This window comes from Jaculus jaculus, chromosome 1 (assembly GCF_020740685.1).
Source record: "Jaculus jaculus isolate mJacJac1 chromosome 1, mJacJac1.mat.Y.cur, whole genome shotgun sequence".
NCBI classification, from domain to species: domain Eukaryota; kingdom Metazoa; phylum Chordata; class Mammalia; order Rodentia; family Dipodidae; genus Jaculus; species Jaculus jaculus.
This window is the reverse complement of record NC_059102.1, coordinates 67,297,252-67,320,394: the sequence shown is the minus strand read 5'-3', so window position 1 is coordinate 67,320,394 and position 23,143 is coordinate 67,297,252. Positions and strand designations below refer to the sequence as shown.

General features: G+C 42.3%; 1 protein-coding gene across 3 annotated transcripts in view; it reads left to right on the top strand.

The window, feature by feature from the left end:
• Positions 1 to 23,143, top strand: part of Gna14 (G protein subunit alpha 14) — a 235,370-nt gene that overhangs the window by 193,355 nt on the left and 18,872 nt on the right. For all 3 annotated transcript variants that reach the window (XM_004653091.2, XM_045155638.1, XR_006638196.1), the window contains exon 3: positions 21,252 to 21,406. In XM_004653091.2, the coding sequence (XP_004653148.1) occupies positions 21,252 to 21,406 (155 nt within the window). The remainder of the gene's footprint in view (positions 1 to 21,251; positions 21,407 to 23,143) is intronic.

Here is a 23,143-nt window from a genome sequence, read left to right as displayed (position 1 = left end):
CTGGCAATTACTAGAAAAGACAAGCCATAGAAATGTCTGACATCTGAACTAGTTATGTCCTATGAGAAAATGAGGCCTTTGCTGCCACTGAGGCTACTGACATTTCCCAAGTCATAGTTCCTAAATTCTTTCTTCAGAAACTCAGACAAGGGCTGGAGAGAAGGCTTAGCAGTTAAGTGTTGCCTATGAAGCCTAAGGACTCTGGTTCGAGGCTCAATTCTCCAGGACCCACGTTAGCCAGATGCACAAGGGGCGCACACATCTGGAGTTTGTTTGCAGTGGCTGGAGGCCCTGGCGCTCCCATTTTCTCCCTCCCTCTCTCTCTCTCTCTCTCTCTCTCTCTCTCTCTCCCTCTCTTTCTCTCTCTGCCTCTTCCTTTCTGTCTGTCGCTCTCAAATAAATGAATAAAAATTTAAAAAAAATTTAAAAATCTACCATTTCACTTCATCAAAGGCAGCATTTAGTGGTAGTTTACTGAGCTGGGTAGACGCAGCAGCTACAAACTTGTAGTAACCACAGTGAAAGGAACCTCACTGAGTAAAGATAATCACACAAGGAATAGAACCTTTATTATGCAAATTTGTCTCCAGACGCATGCACCCCCTTGTGCATCTGGCTAACATGGGTCCTGGGGAATGAAGCCTCAAATGGGGGTCCTTAGGCTTCACAGGAAAGAGCTTAACTGCTAAGCCATCTATCCAGCCCCAAATGGTAGTTTTAAAGTTGTGGTTTTTCCCATCAGAAGAACATTTATTCTCTAAGTGACTGAATGCTTAAGAGTTTGGTGCAGCGTTATGTGTTTTTTGAACTGATAGTGTATATTTCTCCTTGGTATTAATGAATTTACCAGTTTTAACTAAATATATTGACATTCATGTGACTTTTATTTATTCATTCAAAGAATATGATGTGTCATCCACCCATGTAAGACCAGGGGATGCATCAGGGAAGGAATCTAAGGGATGTTCTAAACCCTTCAGATTCTATAATAAAATAGTTTAGAAAGAATCATTTACAGAAAGCACATTTTGCTGGGCGTGATGGCAAATACCTTTAATCCCAGCATGCAGGAGGCCGAGGTAGAAGGATCCCTGTGACCCTGTGGGTTTAAGGCCAACCTGAGACTACCTAATGAATTCCGGTTGGCCTGGGGTAGAGCATGACCCTGCCTCAAAAAAAAAAAAAAAAAAAAAAAATTCACACAGATGTTCAGACAATACCAAGTCCCTGCCTCTGAGGAGTACATGAAAACACACACACACACACACACTGTAGCTCTATAGTTGTATTAGTTACTTTCTCTTTGTGGTGACAAAAATGCCTGACAAAAGCAACTAAGGAAGGAAGACATGGTGGTGAGAGCAGCTCTCGATGTCACTGTGGGGGTGTGCTGAGCTATCACCTCACTTCTGTAGTCAGGAAGCTGGGAAAGATGAGTGCAGGCACTCATTCTTTCTTCTTTCCTCCTTTTCTCTTTGGCCTGGGACCACAGGTCATAAGATGGTGCCATCTATATTAAGGGTGGGCCTTCCTACAGTTGAACTTCTCAGGAAAAACCTTAATAGATATTTATATATCCCAGAGATGTTCTTCTGGGTGATTCTAAATCCAGTCTAATTGGTTGAGGACTAGTTATCACAAGTCCACCCTTTGTCAAGTTGACACCAAAACATATCACATTTTTAGCCCAGCATGCCACATTCCAGCCCTGTCCTTAAAGGCTATAGTCTTTTGTGATACAAGGCACATTTCCCTGTATTCTTTAATGATTCTAACACTGTTCAAAAGCCCAAACTTCAGAGTCTCTTGAATGACTCAGGAAATCTCTTAAATGTGAGCTCTTGTAAAAGAGAAACCAAATTACCTATGCCCATTGTCCAGTGGCACAGAATAAGCAAATAAGCATTCCTATTCCAAAAGTCAGGGATGGTAGAATAACAAGGGAAGACTGGACCAAGATCAAAACCCAGCAGAGCAAGCACCAAATTTTTCAGCTCCGTGCCTAGCATCTGAGGCCATCATGGTATGCGGCTGATTGCAGGCTTGGGAAGCCCCTCCAGCTCTGTTGCCTGTACATGTAGCTTCTCTCTTGGACCAGCTCTACTCCATGCCTGTATCTTTCCTTGATGCATGTTCCATAGGCCTGGCAACTCCAATATCTTGGGGTCTCCTTGCAACTTAGTCTTTACCTTCATAGCTTTACACGGTGACCTCTTGGAGCCTCCTCCAAGGAAATCTGACCGTGCTATACACTGCCTGGCTTTAGTAGCTTTGTGGTGCCTTGGCCTAAGCTTTCGTGACCCTGATACTCTTGCATTTTGCACTGCTTAAAAACCAGGACCATGTGGATGACCTCTCAAGGTGTAGTCAGGACACCTTTTGGCTCAGCTGTAAAGGCTTCTGTGTGTATTGGTAGGGCTCAACCTGGACAAACACTCCCTAAATGGTGGGTTTTGAGTAGAGCACTCCTTTTTAAGCAGCAGTTTAGGTGCCCTTTCCTTTTAAATGAATTTGCATTTTCACAGGATGAAGCCTTTCCCAGGGTCTTGCCTTCCAGGCATCTTTACTGTTGTTTTACAAGAGGGCAAGATGGCTTTTTAAATGGCACTAATATTTTTAGTAATTATAACTGCCTCCTCTGCATCTGGCTTGTCTGTTTCTTTAAGTTTGTTCATATTCCTTTTTTCACCAAACTACCTTTTCATATCTTTCTGCTCTCTCTCACTACAGACCTGACTAATAGCCATGAGCAGTGACCATGCCACATCCTAGATGTTAGGCTGTCTTGAAACTTCCTGTGCCAAACAATCTAGTCTATTACTTCTAAATTCAGTCTAACTCAAATTTTCAGAACATGAGCAAAATGAAGTCAAATTCTTGGCAAGAATGTGATTAAGGCTGTGATTGGAATATACATACATATATACATACATACATACACACACACACACACACACACATACACACACACACACACACACACACACACACATACATTTATACATATGTAGTGGTTTGATTCAGGTGTCCCCCATAAACTTAGGTGTTCTGCATGTTACGTTCCCAGCTGATGGAGATTTGGGAATTAACACTTCCTGGAGGCAGTGTATTGTTGGGAGCGGGCTTATGGGATTATACAATAACAGCTTATGGTTTATGGGAACAGAACAGCATTACCCACCTAGGTATGGTACTTGTGATCACAGTATTTTTTAAAAGTATGGAATGTGGGATTGCCGATAATGCTCAGCAGTTAAAAGTACTTGTCTGTAAAGACTTCCAGCCTGGATTCGATTTCCCAGTTGCCACAAAGCCAGATGCACAAAGTGACTTATGCATCTAGAGTTTGTTTGCAGTGGCAAGAGGCCCTGCTTGAAGTACTCATTCTCTCTCTCTCTCTCTCCTCATAAATAAAATAAAAATATTCTTTTAAAAATATGGAATGCAAAAGCAGGGCATGGTGGCACACTTTTAATCCCAGCACTTGTGAGGCAGAGGTAGGAGGATTGCCATGAGTTCAAGGCCAGTCTGAGAATACAAAGTGAATTCCAGGTCATCCTGGGCTAGAGTGAGACCCTACCTTGAAAAATCGAAAAAACAAATATGGAATGCTTCACAAATTTCCCTATATAGCCAAAATTTTCTCTAAATCATGGGCAGTGACCCATTTAATCTCTTGTACTAATGCTATTTTAGTATGTGTACGGCTGAAATAAGCACTGATTCATATTTCTTTTTTAAAACATTTTATTGACAGCTTTCATAACTTTAGATAATATACCATGATAATTCCTTCCACCACCTCCATTCTCTCCTTCTCAATCCACCTTCCAGCAAATCCCTTCTTTTAATTTGTCTTTCTTTTATTATGATGTCATCATCCCTTTCTCCTGTTATGAAGTTCTTGTGTGGGTAGTATCAGGTACTGTGAGGTCATGAATATCAATGTCATTTTGTGTATGGAAGTTTCCATTTTAAGCAGTCCTTTGGCTCTTACATTCTTTCTGCCACCTCTTCCCCAATGGACCCTGAGCCTTGTAAGGTGTGACAAAAATGTCTTAATATTGGTTTTCAGCTCAGCTTTTGACAGTCCTGTTGGTATTACTAAATAAATTTCATTTCTTTCCTTTTATATTTGTTTGTGCTTGAAACCTTTTAGGGAGTTGGGGGAGAATTTTGGAGTTGTATTGAAAAGGTCCTCCTTGGGAAAGGATCCCTGGCCTCTATTCTGGTAATAGTCCCAGGGAGAATTAGGAGGATGTCTACTGCTGCTGAGGTAGGCCTGTTATTTAGGATTTCATATTCTTTAGTCATTGGTCCTGTGCTGGTTAATACAATATAGACTTTATATAAACAAACAATGGAGTATTAAATTGCTAAGTATAGTAGTCAGCCACATATTAGCAAGATGAACCTCCAAACCAGGCACAGTTTATGGGAGGAAGGGATTTACTGAAGTTTATAGATCAAGGGGAAGTTTAATAATGGCAAAAAAGAGAAAGCACACCACCAAAAGCAAGAGCAAACAAACAAAAAAAGAAGAAAAAAAAAATGGCAGCCAAGCTTCTGGGAACCTAGGCAAAACTTAGGTATTTTGCATATTTTAGTTTGGAATTCAGATCCACCTTAGGGGTGGGACCATAGGATCTGCCCACAGTGACTCCTCCTCCAGACAGGCAGCTGGAGATCTAAGACAAGCTTTAATCAACTCCTGTATGTACTAGGAGCCATCCATTCAAACCACCACACTAGGAAAGTAGTATATGCCCACATTGCTTACTCCCAGAAGTAATTAAGGAAAAAAAGAACAGGAAAATTTTCTACATTTTGTGAAAAGGAATCTAAATCAGGAGACTCTCAACTTGTTCCCCTGGCTGGTAATTTTGTTTAATTTCACTACAAGCTTCCAGTCTCAGGGTAGGGCCATGATTTAAAACAAGTGCTGAGTAAGCATTGCTCTTTAAAAGTCCTGAAGTGAATTGATTTTCAAAGGTTGAATTCTATTGTTCTTTTCACTAATTTAATTCATTTCTTAAAGGTTCTCTTTTTCCACACCCTGTGTGTATGATACTATAATTTCTATAAAGACTGCAAGTTTGAATATAAGGGCAGTAGTATTGTATTTTATAGTTGTATACTGTACTTTGTATAGAACCCCAAGAGAGGGACTCTTCATAAATACATCAATATGAATAATGAAAGAGTGAAGGTGAGAGCAATGTGCTGCTTTGACACCCTTAACATCTGTCTGTTTCAGGGGTTGGCAAATGTTTTCTGTGAAGGGTCAGAGTGTTTTAAGCCTTGTTGTCCATCCAGATTCTGTCCCAGTAGCCTGACACTGCTGTTGTCAACATAAAAGCAGCAGACAATATGACAGGTGTGACTTCATTTCAATGGAATGTCATCTACAAACACAAGCCATAGGCTGGATTTGACCCACAAGCTTCAGTTTAGCTAACTATGCAAAAGCACATAATGGAATCATACAAAGCTCAGAAATTACTTTGGGAGAAGAAAATGAGATTTTGTGAATCAGAGAGTAGCAAAGCCCATGCTCTAAATTCACCAAATTCAACTTTTCTTTCTACCCGGCCTAGAAAGACCAGATTTCCTTATCTTCTCTACACAAAGGTGGAACGTTTGGCTAATCTTGGCCCATAATATGTGTGACCAGAAGTGAAGTCCACCCGCTCCACATCTGTCTCCACAGAACTTCCTGCCCCCTACTCCATGCTCTCTTCTCTCCCCTGCAGACTGCGAGACAACAATCTGTAGGGTCCTGTAGGGTCCTGGGCATCAGTGGTGCCACATGCTGGAACAGCCTGGATCCCTGGGTAACTGCAGGGAACAGAGTCCTTTCCACCCTCATCATGGACTCCTACTAGGCAGGGATGGTGGAGTATGGTCACTGCTTTACTTATTATACATATTTAGACTCAGATCTCTGTATATAAAAGAAACAAAAATTAGAAGAGGGGACTTCTATGAGGACACATTAGGGACCTCAAAACTGGGGGAAGAAAAGAAGCAAGATAATGCACTATGCACCCTTGTTCTGCAAAAGACAAGATCTATGAATGAACTTACTAAGGCAGGTGAGATCTCTGTGGAGGGGCAGGAGCAAACTGCTGCTGCTAAGTAGTGTGGGTCAGTTTGTGGAGCCAGAACCAAGCCAGTCTGCTGCCAGGGCATGTTTCTCCTTACACAGAAACGTCCCTGACAGTGACAATAGTGGAAATGTAGGGAAGCACTTCTCCTACCACCCACCAGCCTTGCAAGATCAGAAGAACCCTAAGGGAAGATGAGTGAGATCATCTGAGCTCTGTGGGACCACCAGGAACATTCCACAAGGCCCCCTCCCCATCTGTCAGCATCACAAACTGCAGAAGCATAGGGATCCCACTCACCCCTCCCCAACACAACACCCTGACCAGCCTAGCCCAGTCAAGCTGAAAGTTCAAAAGGGAGGGAATTATCTTCACAACTGAGCATAGGTGGGCTAGAAATATGCTACAAAGGTAACTGGTCTGATTTCCATTAGGACATGTTTGCTGCTATAGGTGTGAACTAGAAATGTAAATCACATTCCCCATTATCAGGGAGGGAAAGAATTCATGTCTCCAAAGCAGAAATACTTACCAATGTAATAGCTTTCTTTTTTGATTCAATGTACATGTAATATAATTTGCCTTTTTTTTTTTTTTTGAAGTAGGGTCTCACTCTAGGCCAGGCTAACCTCTGCTCATGCCATCATTTTCCCCTGCCATCACAGAGCTTTCCCTCGATCCTGTAAGCCAAAATAAATCCTTTTTTTCTCAAAAGCTGCTCTTCATTGGGTGATATATACCAGCAATATGAACCTGACTGCAACACCATCCCTGCCTGTTTACCCACCAACAGTTATGGAAGTCAAAGAGGACATTATTAGTGTTAAAAGTTAATTCGTGATGGGCATGGTGGCACACACCTTTAATCCCAGCACTTGGGAGGCAGAGGTAGGAGGATGACCGTGAGTTCAAGGTCACCCTGAGAGTACAGAGTGAATTCGTAGTCAGCCTGGGCTAGAGTGAGACCCTACCTCAAAAAAAAAAAAAAAAATTGACTCGCTATCTTGAAATTGCACAGTAGGCATATTCATTAGCTTTACTCACTCTGGTTATAATATTCTACTCTGGGAGTAATATAGGGGCACGCCAGGCTCCTTGAGTTCTTAGACTAAGGATATATTTTCTGAACTCCACACCTAGGAATATAGCTGATAAACAGAAAATCCAAGCAATTAAATAATAAAAGATGCAAAATTCCCAATGTAGTAATATATGAACTATGAATGAAAGGCAATATATTTCTTCAAAAATTATGAATTCCATAGTAATTGCCTCCAGGAACAGTACATTAGATGAAATGCCACACAGAGAACTCAAAAGAATGATTATAAGTGTGTTCAAAAAAATCAAAGAAGATGGGCTAGAGGGATTGCTTAGTGGTTAAGGTGCTTGCCTGCAAAGCCAAAGGACCCAGGCTTGATTCCACAGGACCCACGTAAGCCAGATGCACAAAGGAGCACATGCATGGAGTTTGTTTGCAGTGGCTGGAGGTTCAGGCACACCCAGACTCTGTGTGTGTCTCTCTCTCTCTCTTTTTATCTGCTTCTTTCACTTTCTCTTAAATAAATAAATAAATAATTTAAAAAAATATTCTCTTTTTTGTTTTTGTTTTGTTTTGTTTTGTTTTCCAAGGTAGGGTCTCACTCTAGCTCAGGCTGACCTGGAATTCACTATGTAGCCTCAGGGTGGCCTCCAACTCTCAGCAATGCTCCTGCCTCTGCCTCCCAAAAGTATTTTTAAAAAAATTCATTAAAGGGGGACTTCCAGTTAAGACGGCAACGTATTTACCAAGCCAAAGCAGCCTAGGGGGGAAAAAGACCAAAAACACTCAGCAAAATGCACACTTTTACTAAAAAGTGAGGTGTATAGGAAATTGAAGCGGCAGCAGAGAAGTAGGAGAGATCCAGAGCTTCCAGAGCCCGCATAGGCCAGCAAAAGTGGCCCCGGCAGCTCCGCCAACCACCGCGGCAGTGGCGCACCAGAAAGCTGCCAGGCTCGGCTCCAGCCGTAGGAAAAGCCAGGTGTGGGAGCTTCCCCTCACACCGCACTCTCCGCAACTCAGGAAACGTGAAGGGAGAGCAGCAGTGAGCAACAGAGGAGCAAACCACGAGGTAGAGGAACAGTGGAGCAGCGAGAGAACCAGAGCAGCTGTGGCTCCCTCCCCTCCCCCACTGCCTGTGCCCAGCTCCAGGGAACAGAGCAGCGTCCTGGGACCTGGCCACGCCAACTTGAGCCAATAGTGGGACCCAAGCAGGAGCAGAGTTCGGCAGCAACATCAGTGGCTCCGGCACTGGTAACAGTGGCCACAGCAGCAGCAGATCCAGTAGTGGCAGCAGCAGCAGACCCAGCAGCAGCAGACCCAGGAGAGGCAGCAGTGGCAGATCTCGCAGCAGCAGCTTCAGTGGCAGCAGCGGCAGTGGATCCAGCAGCAGCAGCTTCAGCAGCAGTGGTGGCTCCAGCAGTGGCAGCTACAGCAGCAGCAGCAGAGGCAGCAGCAGCAGTGGGCCCAGCAGCAGCTTCAGCAGCAGTGGCTACAGACCCAGCAGCAGCAGCTTTAGCAGCAGCAGTTCCAGCAGCAGAGGTGCTGATCTGCAGGGCCACACTTGCCAGGCCCAGTTTGCCCCACAGGAAAAGCCAGTGCCCAGCTCCAGAAATCAGAACAGCAGCCCGACGACCAGGCAGCAACTTGACTGAGACCAAACTCATCCAAGGTAACTGGGTTTGCACCAGGGCAGGGTCTCACTTGGTCACAAGCTGACTTGGATCCCTCAACAGACCAGAAATCTTAACCTCTTTGTTGATAGAGGATCTGGTCGTTATAATAACTACTCTGGCATATATACTTGGGGCTGGTTTTGATTGAATGGGTACAGTGTTTAGTTAACTTTTAGAATCTATCTGTATTTTATTCCACTCAGCCTACTTGAATACTCCCATAGCAGGGAAACTCAACCCCTAGGAGCACCTTTGTAGATACTCTGAGAGTCTTAAGAGCCACACCTAACACCTTAAGCTCCTACCCTGAAAATATATAACATCAAATCAATTGATACAGCTAACAATACCCAGCTAGCTAGAAAATCCAAGCTTTAACTTAATCCAAGATGCAAAAATATATACATTATAACACAAGAAACCCTAAAAAGCAAGACGATATAAATCCACCTAAAAGTATTAGTGCATCAGAAATGTCATCCAGTGAGAACGAGTTCAAAAGAATGATTGTAAATATGTTCAAAGAGGTCAAAGAACAAATCAAAAGAATAAAAGAAGAAATCAAAGAGGAAATCAAAGGAATCAAAGAAGACGCAGGACACCAATTTAATGAAATAAAGAAGGCAATACAAGACATAAATAAGGAAATAGAAATAATAAAGAAAAACCAGTCAGAATTACTAGCAATGAAGAACACAGTTAATGAAATAAAAAACTCTGTAGAAAATCTCACCAGTAGGATGGATGAGGGAGAGGACAGGATATCTAAGCTAGAAGACCAGGTGGCAGATCTAATACAGTCCAACAAAGAGAAAGACAAACTTATAGAAAAGTATAAGTGGGAATTTCAAGATATTCGGGACACTATGAAAAAATCAAATATAAGAATTCAGGGCATAGTAGAAGGAGAAGAATTCCACTCCAAAGGCATAGTAGATGTCTTCAACAAAATCATAGAAAAAAATTTTCCCCAAATTGGGAAAGAGGTGCCAATGCAGTACAGGAAGCCTTTAGAACCCCAGCTAGACAAAACCTGGAAAGAACCTCTCCTAGCCATTTTATAATCAAACTTCCAAACACACACACCAAAGAAAAAATATTGAAAGCAGTTAGAGAGAAAAATCAAGTTACCTACAAAGGCAAGCCCATCAGGATTACAGCAGATTATTCAACACAAACTTTAAAAGCCAGAGGGGCTTGGAGTGATGTAGTCCAAGTTCTGAAAGATAACAACTGTCAACCAAGGTTACTTTATCCTGCAAAGCTATCCATTCAAATAGATGGAGAAATAAAGACATTCCATGACAAAAGCAGGTTAAAGGAGTATTTGAAGACAAAACCAGCTCTACAGAAAATACTGATAGAATCCTCCATGCTGAAGAAAAGGAAAAGCACACATATAAGGAACCTAGAAAAAACAAGCAATACTCAAATACTAGTTAACACAAGAGAGCGCAGGTAGAACCAGAACCACAAAAAAAAAAAAAAAAGGCAAACATAAATACACACCTTTCAATAATATCTCTTAATATCAACGGCCTCAATGCCCCAACGAAAAGACATAGGTTTGCAGAATCGGTTAAAAAGTAGGATCCTACAATTTGTTGTCTCCAATAAACTCATCTTTCTACAAAGGATAGACATTATCTTAGGGTGAAAGGTTGGAAGATGGTGTTTCAAGCAAATGGACCTAGAAAACAAGCAGGGGTTGCTATCCTATTATCTGACAAGGTAGACTTCAGTCCAACGTTAGTCAAGAAAGATAAGGAAGGTCACTTTATATTGATTAAGGGAACACTCCAATAGGAGGACATTATAATCCTAAACATATATGCACCTAACATGGGGGCTCCCAAATTCGTCAAACAAACACTATTAGAACTAAGGTCACAGATAACACCAAACACAGTGGTGGTGAGTGACTTTAACACCCCACTCTCGTCAATTGACAGGTCATCCCGGGAAAAAATAAACAGAGAGGCATCTGAACTAAATGAGGTCATAGAAGGAATGGACCTAACAGATACATACATGACATTTCATCCAAAGGCTGTAGAATATACATTCTTTTCAGCAGCACATGGAACATTCTCTAAAATAGACCATATATTAGGACATAAAAATATTCATTAAAGAAAAAGAAATTAAAGAAGATACCAAAGGGGATGTGTCTTCTAAAGGAATCCCAAGAAGAAAAACAAAATCCTAGCTGTGATGGCTTGAATCAGATGTCCTCCATAAACTCTTGTGTTCTGAATGCTTGGTCTCTAGCTGATGGCAGTTTGGGAGGTGGAGCCTTGCTGGAGGAAATGTGTTGTTATGTGTGGGCTTAGGGGTGTTATAACAAGTTCCCCCTTGCTAGAGTATGACACACTCTCTTGCTGCTGTTTTCCACCTGCTGTGGCATAGAGGTGATGTCTAGCCTCTGCTCATGCCATGCTTTCCCTTGACATCATGAAGCTTCCCTTCAGACTATTAGCCAAAGTGAATCCTTTTCTCTCATCCACTGCTTTTGGTTGGGTGTTTTGTCTCAGCAATGCCAAGGTAACTATAACACCAGCACAACGAAATAAGGAAGTTGATACAGCATATGAGTAAAATGATAGAAATCATGAAGGAAAACCAATCTGAAATACTGGAAATGAAAAAGAAAATAAGATAAAATTTTAAAGAACTTCTATAGAAAAACTTCACCAATAGAATGGACCAAGAAGATGACAGACTATCTGAGCTTGATGACAAAGTAAAGGAATTGGAACATTCCAACAAGAAGAAAGATAATAAGAAGGAGTGAGCAGTAATGTGAAGTCATTTATGGCACTATGAAGAGGTCAAATCTAAAAACTCTGGGCGTAGAAGAATTTCAGTATAAAACCATAGTAAGTATTTTCAACAAATGCATAGAAGAAAATTCACTAAAATTAGGGAAATATATGTCAATGCAAAAACTAGGAGGCATTTAGAATACCAAATAAGACCAGAAAAAACTCTCCTAATAACTAAATATGCAGACCAAAGAAAGTACTTTGAAAGCAGAGAGAAGCAAGACCAAGACCCATAAGAATAGCAATAATTTCTCAACCAAATCTTTTAAAGCCAAGAAAGCTTCAAATGTTGTTTTTCAAGTTATGAAAGATAACTTCCAACCCAGACTATTATACTCATCATGGCTATCTGTCATAATTGAAGGAGAAAGAAGAATTTTCCATGACAAAAAAGGCTAAAGGAATTCATGGCCACTAAGTCCAGCACCACAGATAATAGTTGAAGGAATCCTTTGGATTTAAGAGAATGAAATACACACATAGGAGGTCACAGGAAAGAATAAACCTTGCTTGAATAATAGTAAATGCAAGCAAGGAATAGGAAAATATCAAATACTACAAAATCAATAAGAATTGACAGAGATTAATACATACCTTTCAGTAATCAATTTGAGTAGAAATGGCCTCCATTGCCCAATCCAGACCAACAGAATGGATCAAAAGACAGGATCCTTTAGGTTTTCTTGATTTTCAAGAAATATACCTTTCCACAAAAGATAGGTACTATTTTAGGGTAAAAGGATGGAAAGTGGTATTTCAAACAAATAAGCCTAGGAAATATGAAGAAATTTCTGATAAGATAGACTTCAGGCCAATATTACTCACAATAGATAATGAAAGTCACTACAGATTAATGGCAAAATGAAACAAAAGGACATTACAAATCTAAACTACTAAATATACAGTAGACTTGAGTACCTGCCACTACATAAAGCAAACACCACAAGATGTAAAGTCACAGACAAACCTCAGCACAATAGTAATGGGCAACTTTAATATACTACTTTCACCAATTTACAGGTCAGACCATCAAAAAATAATCATCTAGACCCAAAACTGGTAGAGGAAAGGTAGAGTAATAGAGATAGATAAGAACTTTTTGAATAGGGTTCCCATCACTCAAGAAGTAAGGCCAATAATAAACAAATTAGACCTCATGAAATCTAAAAATGTATAGAGCAGTAAAGAAAACTGTTAATCAAGAGAAGAGGGAAACTACAGAATGGAAAAAAAAATTGCCAGTTATACATCTTCCAGAAGAATAATATCTTGAATATACAAAGAACTCATAAAAACTAAATAATAATTAAATAACCTAATCAAAAATATGGCCTACACAACTGAGCAGAGAAATCATTGAAGAAAAAATACAAAATGCAATAAATGTTTTTAAAAAGTGTTCAGTATCCTTAGCCATCAGGGAAATACAAATTAAAACTACTTTTAGCTAGGTGTTCATGCCTTTAATCTCAGCACTTGAGAGCCAGAGGTAGGAGGATTGCTGTGAGTTTGAGGATGGCCTGGGACTGCAGAGTGAGTTCCAGGTCACACTGAGCTAGAGTGAGACCCTATCTCAAAAAAATACCCCCTCCCTCTAAAAAACTACTTTGAGATTCCATCTCACTTTGGGCAGAATGGCTATGATCAAGACATTGAATGATAACAAATGCTGGTGAGGGTGTGAGAAGAGAGCAAAAAAGTCATCAACAATCTTGTCTAGGTGGACTCTTCAAGCTATACCAATAACCATCTAGGAAAATGTACCCACTGGGATAATAGTAGCATGATTGTTATAGGATAACCAACTGCTCTCTGATTGGATTTAATTCTTACCCCATGGGAAGGAACTCATACCAGGTACCAAGAACCTAACGAAAAGCCTATGGCTCAGAAGGTCATAGGCCCTAGGAAGGAAGCTATTACTGTCATTTAACTATATAGGCATGTTCTACCTATGAATTACCCTCTGAACATTTATGCTTATGCCCATAGATCAATGCTGCTCTCACCTGTGACTAGAAAATTTCTTTTTCAGTTGATTACTGGGAAAAGCCAAAATTTGTCAAAGTGCTGAGTAGCAGTTGAGTGCTCAGTGCTAAAGGAGACATCTATATCACCCCTTCCAGGGCTCATGAAACATTGTGGAATATGGAGTGGAAAAAAATGTAGGAGCCAGAGGGTGTGGAGGAATACTTTAGAACACTGTTTTCTGAACATGACATGACTGTTGTACTCATGACCTCAAAGCCACTGTTGTTGCCAATCAGCATTTGGGCATGGATGGTGAAGGGAAATAAATAAACAATAAATAAGCCTAAGCAGAAGAGTCACTACTTGAAAAGAAGAAGAAATTAGTGGAAGAGAGACAAGGGAAGGTATTTTAAGAAAAGAAAAATAATAATTAGAAGAAAGGCAAATATTTTTCTTGTTAAACTGAAGAGTCTTTTTGTAAATCTAATATGCTGAAAACTAAAAGAATTCTTTAAAGATAGAGGAGAGGAAACAAGTTTGTGACTTCAACAGGAAACCTTATCCATGTAAAATGACATATTTTATAGCCTCTGGGCACATGCAACTAAGCTAGCTCCAAGCAGTGACCACCTACAAGACAGCTTTCATTAGCCACATAGTCATTCCTCCCTCTCTCTGAGTTCCAAAGCCAGGATTCAACTAACTATGGAATAAGAACCTTTGAAAAACTAAATTCTGTGTCTTTATTGAACTTACATAGACATTTTTTTCTGCCATCATTCTCTAAGCAGTGCAGTAACAATGACTAGGAAAGCACTTGTATTGGGTATAATCATAATCCAGAAATGGTTTAAAGTGCACAAGAGCATATGTGTAGGCCCTATATACAATTACTATGCCATTTTATAGAAGGGACTTGAGCACTGATAGATTTGAGTACCCTTGGGGGCTCCTGGAAATAGACCCTGAGAACACTGAGGGACGACTCTCAGCATATTCCATTTTTGGAGGACTGGAGCTGGGCTTCCAGATGCTCTGATGAGTCATACCTTGAAGGCCTTCAATGCTGAGTTTGAGGGGTTCAGATGCTTTCTAAAAAATTGTAGGAAAAGGTCTACTATGTGAAATGTGATGTAGCAAAGGTCAAATCTGGTCTTGACCTTTGGGAAGTACCATCAAGAATGGCCAGTGCTGTCAGGAATCCATGTTCATGGTGGCAAAAAGGGGTGGAGTTTGCCTCCCTCCATCCATCTGGAATCTTCCCATGAGAAGTATATGCCCAACCTTTCACTCATCCCCAACTGATATTGTTCATTTCATTTGATCCCTTAGCATTTGTGTAAGGGTCACACACAAAGGCATAATGGTACACTAAAATCTTCGAAGAGATTACCTATTTATTCCCAGAAGCCAGGTCAGGTCTGACTGAGCTCTGAGAAACCACTGAGACTGGCTCAGCTGAATTTGAAATATTTAGGTCACTCAACAGATGTGCAAGAGGCTAGCCTTATCTGGACCTGTGGACATGGGGGAGATTTTGTCCCTGAATACAATTGGAGGAACCTAATGGAGCCTCTTGTGCATCCATTTATGTTTGATCAGGAAACTAGTTTCTGAGAATAGAATGCCATAGGATGGTGAGTTACTTGCAAGGACTACACAGTCTATGGCTATGAGAAAGATGAAGGCCTTGGAAGACTGCTGTCTCTGTGTAGCTGGTGGTATATGTAAAGTCACTGTGGATCAGCACAGGATGTTGGGGAGAAAAGCCAGATGTGAAGAGGGGCCCAGCAGAGGCCATCTAGAGCCACTGGGAACAGAGTTGAGCACACGAGGAGGGCCTGAACTTGTTTCTGTCTTGCCATCTCCACCTTGACAAAGCAGGTGACTTAAAAGGCTGGCACACTTTACCATGGGCCTTTACATGTGTCTGTGCAGGACATGAGGTTGAGCCAGGATTTGGAAAAGCCAACAGTAATTTAATCAGGAGCTGGGGTGCCTCACTCTAGTGAGGTTTACCAGAAGACCATCCCAGCATGGGCAAACTGGAGACCTATGGCCTCTCAAGCTTACTGGCTTCTGCTTTAATTTTGCCTCCCAAGTCTTCCAGTTTCTTTTGCTATTAGCTCTAATCCAGAACCATTTTCAGAAAGGAATCATGGGAAACATCATTGAGGTTTAGCCACACTGCCATGATACAAGCCACATGTCCTGTCTCCTAGTATGTATTATTAACACTTACTCTAGCTGCAGTGCATATGCCAAAGTCAGTTAATCACAGGAGTCTGCAATGAGCATTTTCCCCTATGAAACCCACTGACATTGGACTTAGAGCAAAAAATAAAGTAAAATAAAATACCTTGGCTATTTATATCAATACTTCATGGCTGGCTTATGAATTCTGTTATTTTGCTTTTGTTGGAGGAAATATGCAGAGAAAGAAAGAGATAATAGAAATATAGATCTTGAGTTTGGGCTAGAGAATCTAGGTAGCTTTTCACCAACACTGAAATATTCAAGTGACCCCACACTGGTTGAACTGGTAGAAGTGACACTAACAGGAAGTGACCTGCCGAAGCCAAGAGGGTCTAAAAAGGTGCAGGTAATGGATCAAAAGAAATTAGAAAACCAATTCTGAACATGAAATCTTAATAAGTAAATGGTCATTGTGTCCCCTTTCTGTCACTACAACAAATCCTTGAGATAATGTATAAAGATTAAAAGTTTACTTTGACACAATTTTGGAAGCTTTCCTTAAGTCAGCTCCATTGCCTTTGGGCCTGTGGTGAGGCAGCAACTCACAGTGGGAGCATGTAGCAGAGGAAGTGCACTAACCATGAGGACGGGAAACAAAAGCGAAGAGGAGACCATGGTCCCACAGGCCCCTGCAAGGTAGTCCCGCAATGACCCAGAGACCTCCTATTGGGTCTCATCTGTTAAAATTTCCAATATGGGGCTGGAGAGATGGCTTAGTGGTTAAGCGCTTGCCTGTGAAGTCTAAGGACCCTGGTTTGAGGCTCAATTCCCCAGTACCCACATAAGCCAGATGCACAAGCTGGCACATGCATCTGGAGTTCATTTGCAGTGTCTGGAGGCCCTGATGCATCCATTCTCTCTCTCTCTCTCTCTCTCTCTCTCTCTCTGTCACTCTCAAATTAATAAATAAAAATAAACAAAAAATTTAAAAAAGTTTCCAATATGTTTCAAATAGCTGAGGACAAAGCCTTCAGCACATTGATATTTGAGGATCTAAACTATAACAGCCATTTAAAAACACAGTCAAAGTGTGCTTGAAATAACTGTGTATCTGATAGCTGTATTAAATGCGGGATCAGATTTGCTTATCTTAATATTGATAATGTTTATCTGTATTTCCTTATTTTTTTCTTTTACTAGTTACTAGTAGAAGTATTCCCCATAGCATGAAGAATTATCTGTTTCCCATATACAACCTGTGAAGCCTTGTTCTATGTATTTTGAGCCCATATTATTCGCTATATGACACTTCAAGACTGTCTTTCTAGACCTTTTTTTTGTCATTCGATATATCCCTCTTTTCTACCCCTTGTTATGCTGTGTTCACCTTACAGTCTGTGTTTATGCTAATAGTAAGAGACTAGCTTCTTTTGGATGTTTGCACAGCATATCTTTTCCTTCTTTTTACATATCATCTTTCTTCGAGTTGTCTTATCTTCTTGGGCTTGGCTGTCTTAGTGTCAGACTGCACACATAATGGAGGAAATCATTTGAGTATGTAGACGATGTTATCTTCTAAACTCCTCCAAAGTGGGAACTCTTTTTCTTCTGCCAAGTGTTCGAGTGAGGAGAAGGCTTGATTTCTGAGGCTAGTGATTTCAAGGTAAGTTGCAACTTCTTACAGGCTTTAAGGGCTGCAGAGGCAGTCAGGGACAAAGGGCTTGTGAGGGCCTTGCATTCTTGCTAATTTTCAGCTGTAAACTCTGTTGTGAAATAAGGAGAAGCAGTTATACAAAAGTTGGAAATACTATGCTGCAGGGAACTTCCATTTTTAACACTATATATTTTATTTTAATCTCATTTTATTTCCACAAAACTGGCTATGTTGGGCAGTAGAGATAGTTTAGTGAAGCCCAAGGACCCAGGTGTCATTCCCCAGTACCCACATAAGCCAGATGTGTGTGTAATTCATTTGTAGTGGCTAGAGGCCCTGGCATGCCCATTCTCCCCCCTTCTCTCTCTCACTATCTACTTCTTTCTCAGATAAATAAAATAAGATTAATTTGAAAACTGGTTATGTTTATGGTTGTTACATATCACAATAAATTTAATTTTGAGTGAAACTTAATTTGAAATACAAAGTTAAGTTTTTATCATTTATGACACATTAATGAAATTAATTTTAATTAAAATGTCATGTGAATAGGAGGAATTTGTTCAAGAAACCTGCTCTCCATCCGGGTGATTAAGTCACTAACAATGGATTATGTAATTGAACAGAGCTGATTTCATGTTCTCTCCCTGAGAAAATCTATCTGTGAGGCAACATAGACATTAGCTTGATTTAACCATTTCACAATGTGTGCATATATGAAAGCAACATGTTAAATGGCAATTAAAAATAATAAATAACCAGGTATGGTGGTGCACGCCTTTAATCCCAGGACTCGGGAGGCAGAGGTAAGAGGATTGTCATGAGTTAGAGGTCACCCTGGGACTACATAGTAAATTGCAGGTCCGCCTGGGCTAGTGGACAGCCAGCCCTGCAGAAGGCAGTAAGGCAGTGGCCCCACAAGGCTTGGCCCATTAACAGTGTAGGCTGCCCTGTGGTGAGGGCCCGCAAGGTGGGGAAGCCTGCTGGGAGCTGGGTCCCAGCCAGAAGGGCCCCCGCTTTGCTGGCGAAGAACTGTGCCCAGCAGCTGGGGCCCTGCATGAAGCCAGCGAGGCTCCACTTCTCAGAGGCTCCTTTTACTATTGGCCTGGGAATTTCTGAGTGAGACATGTAATAGAAGACATCTGTTCTCTGAGCTCCCCTTCCAGTCAGTGAAGATGATGATTTTATTTGAGAAAGGACAAGCCAGTGGCTGCTGCTACGCTTTTCTCCAATTACTACTTGTATGTACTCACTAGACAACATAATGGGTTTCATTATGACATGTTCATACACGTGTGTAATAAACTCTGTTTTCTGAGCTTGGTTGTGTTTCTGTATTTGTTGGGCTGGTTCCTGAAATTCCTTTGAGGTTGAGTTTTTGTTGTTGTTGTTTTGTTTCTTTTCAACTAAACAACTGGGTTAGGCAATTTCAACTCAACATGCAGCTTAGCCTGGGACCTCCTGAGAACCAGATTCCCATCACCTGTCCACTTCCTGGATACCAGCACGTGCCCAACCTAAGCCTGATGCTTCCCTCAACCAATCCTCTTCCAACTTTTGATCTTTTTGTAGGAGTCAAGGAAGCCCGTCTTAGTTAGATGTCACAAAACCTTCTCCCAGGGACCCAGGGACCCAGGGACCCTGGCTGTTAGGTGTGGATGCTGTGGAGGCAAGTGGACTTGGCCCTCACAGAGCCCCTTCTTCCCAGTCCCCGCCTTGCCTCACAGACATTGTAACAGTGTGCAGAAGTCGTCCAGCCTGGGCTTCAGGGAGCGTCTCACTTCAGGAGGTTCTCGCCACTCTTCCTCACCCCCGGCCTTCTGGGTATGTGCCTCAGGGACAGTCTCGGGGGCTTCTGCTTTGTCACCCTCTCAGTAGCCGTCCTCATCATGACCAGTGGCTGAAGTAGATCCCTGTCTGGTTGTTTTTGCTCAGAGTGACAAAAATGACTTCTCTGACCACAGACCCTTCCAAAATGGAGACTAAAGAGGTATGTCATCACCTTGTAACATGTGGCCCTAGATTGAGCTCCAAGATGGAGACCCAAAAAGGACATTAATGAGATGTTGGATAAAGTCTGAGGGCTAGATAAAGCTTTGTTCTTTGGTTGTGGTTGTACAAGGAGACACAGAGCTCATGTACCTGCAACTTATCCCCCAGTAATGAGGACAATACGTTCCATTGGTGTGCATGCCAGTGCATGTGTTTGTACACGTATGTGCTCATGGGAAAAGGGAGAAGAATAAAGAAAGAAAATAAATTGATAACATTTAGCCAAGCTCAAAAGATAGGTAGGGGAAGTCTCTGCTATTTCCTCTATGGTTTTCTAAGTCTTCAACTATTTTAAAATAAGTTAAAAACTAGCTCAAAATAAGTTAATCGCAAAGGGGTAAGAAAACTAACCAGAAACCCCCTGACAGAGAGTCTCCTGACCCTGCAAACTGCTGGGCCTCAAGGTCAGCCTGTTCCAAACTGAAGCCCTGTTGGGATTGCCAGGAGCCAGAGTTCACCTCTTCCTGCAAACCTGATTCCTACGTGTTCCTCACACTGGGCCGAGTAGACAGTGTGTGCTTCTTTCCTGCCCACACCCCCGTAGCGAGCTCAGGTCTCTGTCTTCTCAGTGTCCATCCCTGTTGCCCACGTGGATGTCTGTCTTCCTCCCTGACACCTCCCAGGGATAAGTTAGGCCATAGGATCGAATCACCCAAGGTCTGGCCTAGGAAACTCACTGTTGATTGAGAGAAGATGGCTTCCCACTTGTGCAAGATAACTTTTGTTCTGAGGGTTCTGTGCACCTTTGAGCTCACAGCCAGCCCTGCAAAATGTAATTCAGTGGGATGCAAGGGGAGATAATAGAGGGCAGCAGAGGCATCCCATCTCTCTCCAGGTTTCCCTTGTCTGCTGCAACCTGCAAGGGAGGATGTTGTTTCTCTGGGGACAACACATGGATATGCAGGTGCAGGCCAACACGTTTGTTTTCTAAAGTTCAGGAACATTCCTGGCCTGGGTGGCTTGGTTCTGACTGAATGAGATAATGTATGTGAAGCTCTTGGCACATACTAAGTGGCCAATAAATGGTAACTGCTCCAGCAATCCTAATTGCAGTAATCATGACCTTAAGAATGACTGCAATGATAGAGCAGTAGTATTATAGCATCAATTACTTAATAACCATGGCAATGATAAATACAGTGGTGTGCAGAGGAGCAAGCCTTGGGAGTGGGTTACTCAAAGGGAAGGAATTTTATCAGTGGTTCCTGGAAATATAAGGCGGGCTGTATGGGGACTTTCTGTTCAGTTTTGCTGTGAACTTAAAGTGACTCTAGGAAGTAAAGCCTCGTCAGTAACTTTAAATACAGAAAAAAGAAAGAATGCAGCTGATGGTTGTTGTTGTCCTTTGGACCCCAGAAACAGCGTGCCCCTGTCGCTGGCACTTGGCCCTCTTCTACCACACAACCTTCGCTGCACCACTGATACCAATGACCGTTGTGCATAAGTTGCTGGCAGTACATGTTCAACTGAAGCTCCCGTTGATGAGGAAGAAAAGTTGGCTGTTTGGATGGTTGTTCTGCTCCCAATAGGGTGTTGGGTGTGAGGAGCTGGCCTTGGGATGCTCTCTACCTGGGATGGGCACTGCGTCACCTCCTCACATCCTACCCGCCGCTGAGCAGCCTGGCTCTGCACAGCCCTGTGCTAGGGTCAGTTCCCAACCCACAAGACAGGTAGCCTAATCTCCAAGTCAGCAAAACTGTCCTAATAAAAAGTTCTTTTTCTTTGGAGTAGGAAAATGCCCAGGTCATCAGAGAAGTGGAAGTGGACAAGGTCTCGGTGCTCTCCAGGGACCAAGTGGTGGCCATCAAGCAACTGTGGCAGGACCCTGGGATCCAGGAGTGCTATGACAGGAGGAGGGAGTACCAGCTCTCAGACTCCGCCAAGTAGTGAGTACTGAGCCCACTACAGCGCCACGTCTGCTGCTGTTAGGCCAGACTTCAGGACACACTGGATGCTTGGAGAAGCAGAGGTGGTCGGTGGCAAATCCACCTCCCTCTGCCGCCTGTCTGTGCCTCCCTCTGACTTCTTGGTGCTGCCCATTGCCATCTACTGCCTTAGTTCTCTGTGGAGCCCTAGCTTTTTCCCTTGAGGCCAACATCCACCTTTTGTTTCTCAATTAAATTGGAGGTTCCTTCAGTTGAAGTGGTCTCATTTTGGGAGTTGAAATTATTATTTAAGCAATAAATACTCCTGCCTGTGTTTTCCACTTTCCTTCTCTCCATAACCCTGTTGCTTTCTGGATGCCTAAAAGACTGCAAATTCTTTTGCCCTAAAACTAGTTTCTATAAGCAGCCCGCTGCTGGTCTAGTGCTGCTCTCTAGTGACTGAAATAGGTACCGCAGGCCCAACGCAGGAATCTCAGCTGATCGAGTGGCTCTCTGACCCCCTGGAAAAGCCTACTTCTTTCCCTATTTTGGATCCATAAAGCTCTAGTTTTACATCAATCAATCCCTGAAATTTATATTTATATATTACTGCACGCAAACTGTCCCATGGATAACACAGGATTTCACAGGGCTGTGCATCCCCCACCAGGCAATGGAGCACACAGTTCAGCCCTTAAGTGCTGAATCTTTGTACTTCTGCAGCTAAGCCTTTTCGTTTTCCTCCTTTGCTGTTCTAGCCCATCATATGAGGACCTTGAAATCCTTCCCAAGGCCCTCCTCTCCAGGTTCTGCCAACCCTCTGAGCGCCATTGGTTGGAAGTTTGCCCCATCCTGTGCACAAGGCTGCTGCAGGCTGGGATATTTAGTGAAGGCCCATGGTTACACTGGCTTCCCCTAGGCGTTTGTCCCAGGTGAAGTGTTCACTTTCAGTGATCCAGGTTGGCATAACTGATCTAAGTAAGGAGAAAAAAGTCATGGAGACAGGAAAATAAAAGAAATCCCAATAAGATGTTAGATCAGCCTGGGAGACGGGAGGAAGAAAGCAGGACAGGAGGAATGCAAATTGTTTTGGACTGTGAAAAGACTAAGACGTCTGGGGCTTCCTGGAGATGTGTGACAGTCCTGGGGACTTCTTGCTGTACATCCACTTGGAAAAGAAGCAAAACTGCTGTAGAAAACTGAGGCGAGTCCACAGAGGGCGTGAGAGGAGTGGCTGGGAAGGCAGACAGAGTTACCACAGAAAACAATGGCACTTCATAAACCCAGCCAGGTGCCAGGTCTTTGGAATCTGCTGAACAGCCAGAGATGGTGGCATATACTTGTAACACTGGGGATTCGGATGCAGGAGGATCAAGCTTTCAAGGCTATCTGTGGCTACTTAGGCTGGTGTGTCAAAACAAATGAACAAACAAGCAAAGAAGACACCTGTGCATGTCCTTGGTCCAGGCCAGTGGTTCTCGATCAGCCGCTAGTAGTGTCTGCTTATTTACACAGGCATTCTTGTTGCCAAAACACGTGAATGCCCTTGATCATGTGGTAAGGGCTGTGTAGAAAGCAACCAACTGAAACTTGGTTGCTTGAATCTCAGGAACTATACAGGATGAAGGTCCAAAATCAAACCACCCATCATTCATTGCAGTATTTCTCCCTCGTCTGCATGGGATATGTTATAGGAACCCCAGTGGTTGTCTGAAACCACAGATAGTACAGGATCCTCAAAATCCTGTTTTTTCTGCA